Below are 6,450 nucleotides of genomic sequence, written 5' to 3' on the forward strand. Positions count from 1 at the left end.
CTCTGAACTCAGAGCCCTGGGAGGTTCTGAAGATGTTGGAGAGGGACTGGGGACAAGGCCTGCAGGGACAGGACACAGGGAATGGCTTCCCACTGCCAGAGGCAGGGCTGGATGGGATCTGGGGCAGGAATTGTTCCCTGGCAGGGAGGGCAGGCCCTGGCACAGCTGTGGCTGCCCCTGGATCCCTGGCAGTGCCCAAGGCCAGGCTGGACATTGGGGACAGTTGGAGGTGTCCCTGCCATGGCAGGGCTGGCACTGGATGGGCTGTGAGGTCCCTCCCAACCCAAACCTTTTGTGATTTCATGGTTTTATGAGTCCATCATTATTTGTACAGCTGAGGCCCCACCCAGGCGTGTTCAATGATGATCAACAGTGGAATTTGCACCAGGAACACTCAAAACAACTCCCAGCAATTCTGCTTTCAGTTTCACTTTTAAAGCAGTTTACCTCAGCTTCTCTTGAGGTAATCCTGGAGCCTTGCACAAATTCAAACCCAGGAGCTCTGTATGAATTTCACTATCCCCCTTTATTAGCAGTGCTATGAAAGCACAAACCAGCAACACTGCAAGAGCCCAGGCAGCACCACAGCTCTACCCCCAAAGCCTCAGTCTTACACCAGCTCAGAAATAAGAGGGATGAGATCTGCATGAACAGGATTTTGGGGAAAAGAGTCCCTCATCCAGCAGGCCCCAGTGAGCCCAGTTCCCCCAGTTCCTCTCTGCTGGGCCCCGCTCCAGGTCCAACTGCCACAGACCTTGTCAGCAGTTACTGAATCCTGTCTTAAAGGGGACTCATCCAGAGGAGGCAGGACAGGACACCTCTCCTGTCCTTCCAGGCCCCATTCCCACAGCCAGCCTGGCTCAGGAGGGCTGTGCTCATTCTGTCCCATCCTGAGATGTCTCTAAGCCTCGTTGCTGCCAGCATTTGCCATGGATCAGCACAGCACTTCCTGGGAAGGCTCAGTTCAAGAGCTGCTTTACTCCTTCAGCATTAGTCCTAAACCCAGCAAGTCTGAGATTCTGCAGTGTTGAAAAGGGATGTTTTCACATCATCTCACAACACTTGCACATGAACTCATTTTTTCACCCCAGTGACCAAAACACCACACAAACAACTACAAAACTGAGTGCTCTCCACATTGAACGGGCTGGATTAAGAAGGAAAAGCAGAACTTACATTAAATTTAATAGTCGTGCCAGTTGGAGCAGCAGTGAAGCTGGTTGGGCCAAAGAGAGAACCAGATGTGCTCCCAAAGGGGTTGGACGTGGTGTTGGTGGTCCCAAAGAGCCCTCCACTGCTGGTGCTCGTACCAAAGTCTGAATAAAGCATAAAAAATAACATCATTATTATTAAAACAAACCCAAAGTTTAAAACTTAAACCCTAATACTTTATTCAAATTAGAATAATTTGGTTTGAAAATGGAAAAAAAACAGCTGGGAAAAATAATTTGACAGCAAAGCTGGAAGCTGATGGTGCTGCTAATGCAGTTCTCTGTCCCTAACTCAGCACCCCAGAACCACCACACAAACCACAGCAGCCAGTTTCCTTCTACTCCCAACAAGCAGGAAGAAGATAATACATAATTTTATAATAAAGAGAATTAGTGAGGCTCCTTTTTTTTTCAGAAAAAAAAGCAGTTGCTTTTGCCTCATGAAATTACAGAAGAGTTTAATAGCATTCCCTGTCTTCTCCTGCCACAGACAAACCCAACTGTACCCGCTCTGCCACAAGATGAAAACCTAAAATCAAACAGAACCCAAACCAGATTTCACCATAAAAAATTCCAGCCAACCACCTCTGGCAATTTATTGTAAAATTCAGGGCTGGAATCACAGCTACAGATTGAGGAGCATGTGGGCTCCCCCCTGGCTGCTGTGGGCACAGGGATGTCACTGTGTCCTCCAGGACAAACCCCACCCTGACCCCTGTGCCAGCCCTCACTGCTCCCCCAAACAGCAGCACAGGGGCAGCAGTTTCACTCACTTCCAAAGCCAGCTGGTTTGTTCTGTGCAAAGGCATTGTTCTGGGATGAGAAGAGGCTCCCACCGGTGCTGGTGGTTCCGAAGAGGCTGTTTGATGTCCCAGTGGATGTTCCAAACCCAAAGCCAGTGCTGGTGGAGGAGGTGGCTGGTTGGTTGAACGTGGTTGACCCAAACAACCCTCCTGCAGACAGAAACAGGCTGTTAAATCCTGCACAGACTCCTCTGCTTGGGGGCTATGACAGATTCCTGTTGGGGGCTTGGGAGGGTGTTTGGTTGTTTTTTTGCTCGTTCCTGGGTCTGGGTTTCCCTTTCCCCACAGGTACAGGGCAATACCTGTACCAATGTATCTGAATAACTCAGGCCACTCCCTGTACCAGCCAAACTGTAGATAAAAAGACATCTGCAGTCTTGTTTTTCAGAGTTCTCAAAGACTCATCAAGGCTATGGGAACAACAGGTCTAAAAATAATGAGCAAGAGCCTAAAAAAGCATCTACAAGAAATGCAAAACTCAGATAGAAGACACAGAGCATAGTGATGGACACTTGGCCAATTCGGTGCCCTGAAGGATGTGCGCCTGTCTGATGGACAAACGACTTGGCCAACTGAGAGAATCCTGCAGGTATGAACAGTAGTGCTAAAACTGTACCTGTGGCTTTGTGTAAACAATACATGGCTCCTGTTGGAGTCACACTGCCTGGTTTATTCCAGCAGCCCATTCCCCTGGTGATACATTCACTCTTCTGCCTTTTTCTTGGGGGCTTTTAACTAGCTCAGTTATTAGGAGGATTTGGAGAGAATTATACTAAGGCCCTTTCCCTGGGACCTTTGTCCCAGGCATTTATTCTTTGAATTTCCAGGGGGGAAAAGAGAGACAGAACAAAGGAAGGGGAGACAATTTACAGCCTCCCAGCTCAGAGGAGAGACAGCTGGACCACAGGCAATGGGGTCAAAGAAGGAAGGAAGGGTCACTCTAAGTGGTAAGGAAATCTAGGGGGTCAGGAGAGAGAAACCGTTTCCCTAGAGAATTACAACAGCCTGGCAGTACCTGGCTTTGTCTGTGTGCTCCCAAAGAGGCTGCCCGTGTTGTTGTTGGAGCCAAAGGCCGACGTCCCGAAGGCTCCGCCGCTGCTCGTCCCAAAGCCGGCATCTGCAGGGACAGCCTGGTCAGTGCTGGGCCCCACAGACCCCACAGCACACTGCAGTGGTGTGGTTACCCGTTTTCTATGTGCATCTGTTTGTTTTATATTGTTTTCTAATGGTTTTCCCCATGTACCTCGCATTTTACCCCATTGTGGTTTATCCCAGTTACTGCTATTAATCAATCATTGTTTATGTGTTTAGGTGCTCATCCCAAAGCCGGCATCTGCAGGCACAGCCTGGTCAGTGCTGGGCTCCACAGCACACTGCAGTGGTGTGGTTTGGGTTTTTACCTGTTTCCTATAAGCATCTGTTTGGTTGATACTGTTTCCAATGGTGTTTCCCAGGTACCCCATGTTTTACCCCAGTTACTGTTATCAATCAATCATTGTTTATGTGACACCCGGGTCCTGTCTGTCACCTCGAGGCCTCACCCTGAAGTCTAGAAAACTCAGGTGAGGAATCCCAATGACTGGCAGGGTCCTGGTTCTCCTTCCCCCTTTGTTCCTAGATTTGTTCTATGGGTTGTCACTTTGGTTTGGGGTCACTCCCTTCCCATTCTGGATTGGTTCCAAGCTGTAACCTCCCTACTCCCTCACCCCAGATTTAAACTGAAACCCCTCGAGTTCAGCAGGCTTTGGTGGGCTGACTCCTGGGCAGAAGGAAATTGTATGAATCTAATAAAAGCCAGTTGAAGTTCCTCACCAGAGTCTCATCCCTTTACTTCTCTCATTGCTCACGCTGCTGCTGAGACAAGAACCCACAGGATGGGAACTGTGTTCCAGAATACAGAACTGTACCTGCTGGTGGCCCCAGTGGCTAGAGCTAGCCAGGCAAAAGCCCCTAGAGAAGCACCACACCACCATAATCCATCCCTGATCTGTGTCAGCCCCAAAACACCCAGGCCACGCTGTGCTGCCTTCCCAGGCATGGTGTTTTCCACTCTTCCTGCAGAAGGAAGTCTCCACAGCACACATGGAATCCTAGTTGTCTGCCCAAACTAAAAGCTTGTTTAGGGGTGAACCCTCAGGCTCCTGAACCTCATCCAAGCCAGCTGGAGCACCCAGCAGCTCCCCAGTTCCATCCCACGAGGCATCACCACCTCCATGGGATTCTCTGAGCTGCACTCCAGGAAAAAAAAATTAAAAACCACCTCAGATATTTTACTCACTTTGCCCAAAAGTTGAAGTTGTCCCAAAGCCGGTGCTGCCTCCGAACGGAGTCCCAAAGGATTTGTTAAACATTTTTGGGATGTATCTGGTTTTCTTCCTAGACCTGGAAAGCAGAATTCAGGTTTTGTTGAAAGTTCATCCTGGCAAACTCATTTTCCATCTCCCTCATTGCCACGGGCAGCAATCCCACCAGAATCCTTCAGCAACAAGCCCAGGGCACTGTGCAGAGCCAAACCCTGCCAAAAGCCCCAGGGGGTGAAGGGCACCAACATTCCACAGCTGAGGAGGTGTCACTGAACCTCAGTGTCCCTAAAATTAGGGTGTCACCCTTAATTATGGCCGGAGTTCCAGCCCACCTCAGCCTGTGTCCTGGGCATTTCCAGGAGTGATTTTCCTGCTCCACCCTCTTTGCCAACTACTGCAAGTAGGACAGAGGGGACAGCACTGCCCAGGGGTCACAGGGATCACCCTCCCTGTGCTCCCCAACTCCCAGCAGTTGGTGCTCCAGGGGGGTTTTGCTGGGCCCCAATTCCCCCTCCAACCCTCATGGTTTGTTTATTTACAGCACATTCCCCCCCTGCTGCCTCTCCCCAGCCAGGCACAAACTCTGCTCCAGCTCCCTGAGTTTGTCACCAAACCCAGCACAGTCCCCACAGCTCCTCGGGGACACTGTCAGGGAACTGGGGCTGTTTTCCTGCAGCTCCACCACTGAAAATTCCAGATTAGCCTAAAACGTGTCAGATTAACAAGAAAAGGCCAGTGCTACCCACAAAAAAAGTTCACATTATCCCCAAAATGGCAGTATTAGCAACAACAACAAATTAGAACTGGAAAAACATAATGCTGTATTAACTCAAAAAAGCCGTATTAGCCCAAAAATGCTGATGTTAAAAAAAAACAAAACAAACAGTATTATCCCCAAAAACACCATGTTAACCAAAAATAGTGGGTGTAATGATCCAAGAAAAGCCATGTTAGCCGGAAGAAAATAATAATGCTAACCAGAAAAAATACACATTGCTAAAATATTGCCCTATTAACAAAAAAATCACTAGTACTACCCCAGTCCCCTCCATATTCAGCAGGAAATGCAGGAATTCCCCACATTCTCCAGCACTCCCTGGCAGCACACACAGCTCTACAGCAACCCAAGAATGGCCCAGACCAGGAACATTCCCAAAGCCAACAACTCCAGGTAAAGCCAAAGCTGCCCTTCCCTCCCAGCTCCCCTCACCTCTCCCAGCCAAGGCAGGCACAGAGGGCCAGGGCAGTGCCCAGCTCAGCCTCCTGCTGGGGAATCTCCACATCCATCTGCCCATCCCTGAAACTGAAGTGTGTGTTTCCCCAACACCAACAGCACCTTCTGGGAATGGCCAAATCCAGACTGGGAGCAGGCACAGCTTTCCAGCATCCCTGAACAGCTGGAGACTGAATCAGCCCAGAACACCCAACCCCACTGATCCCCTGACGGAAGAACTAAAAAGAGGATTTGTGTCACCTCCAACTATTCCAACAGACACACGCCACAATTTTGGAGAGTTAAGGGACTCCACATCTCCAGAGGGAAATCCTAACAGGCTTCATTTGTTGCAGGAAGAGGAATTTCAGTGAGATGATCCTGGTAAAAGCCAGGAAAAGCTGCTCTGACAAACTCTCAGAGCTCCCCAAGCTGAGAGGGTCTCCTGGAAGAGCTTCTCTGGCAGAGAATAACATTGCATTCTGAGCCCTCCTCACCTTCCCCCATGGGATCCCTGAGGCTGGAAAAGCCCTCCCAGCCCATCCCAGCTGTGCCCACCTTGTCCCCAGGGCAGAGCTCTGAGTGCCACCTCCAGGTGACACCTCCAGGGATGGGCACTCCAAAGCTCCCTGGGCAGCCCCTGCCAAGGCCTGAGCCCCCTTTCCATGGGGAAATTCCTGCTGCTGGCCAAGCTGAGCCTCCTCTCAGGGATTTATGATTGGGGAAAGGTCCACCCTGCGCATCCTTTTCTCCAAGCTAACCTCCCCCAGCTCCCTCTCCACCAGGAGCTGCTCCCAAACACACTCCTCTCCATTCCTATAGAATATTTTCAGCCTTTTCCCCCTGTCCCAGTGCAGCTCTCCCTTTCAGGCCAGATAAAAATCACCTGCACTTTCCAGCTGTCCGATGTCGTGACTCTC

The 6,450-nt window shown here is 50.1% G+C and overlaps 1 protein-coding gene across 5 annotated transcripts in view; it reads right to left on the bottom strand.

Annotated features, from left to right (window-relative positions):
• The window catches only part of NUP98 (nucleoporin 98 and 96 precursor), a 40,313-nt gene that overhangs the window by 32,325 nt on the left and 1,538 nt on the right, over positions 1-6,450 (bottom strand). The window contains exons 2-6 of one of the 5 annotated variants that reach the window (XM_083882757.1): positions 4,857-5,020; positions 4,293-4,396; positions 3,030-3,131; positions 1,985-2,164; positions 1,177-1,316 (exon numbers count right to left, since the gene is read on the bottom strand). In XM_083882757.1, coding sequence (XP_083738883.1) covers positions 1,177-1,316; positions 1,985-2,164; positions 3,030-3,131; positions 4,293-4,365 — 495 coding nt within the window. In that variant the 5' untranslated portion in view covers positions 4,366-4,396; positions 4,857-5,020. The other 4 variants (XM_083882756.1, XM_083882755.1, XM_083882758.1 and 1 more) reach the window with 4 other exon arrangements.

This window comes from Zosterops lateralis (assembly GCF_965231275.1).
Source record: "Zosterops lateralis genome assembly, chromosome: 2".
NCBI lineage: Eukaryota > Metazoa > Chordata > Aves > Passeriformes > Zosteropidae > Zosterops > Zosterops lateralis.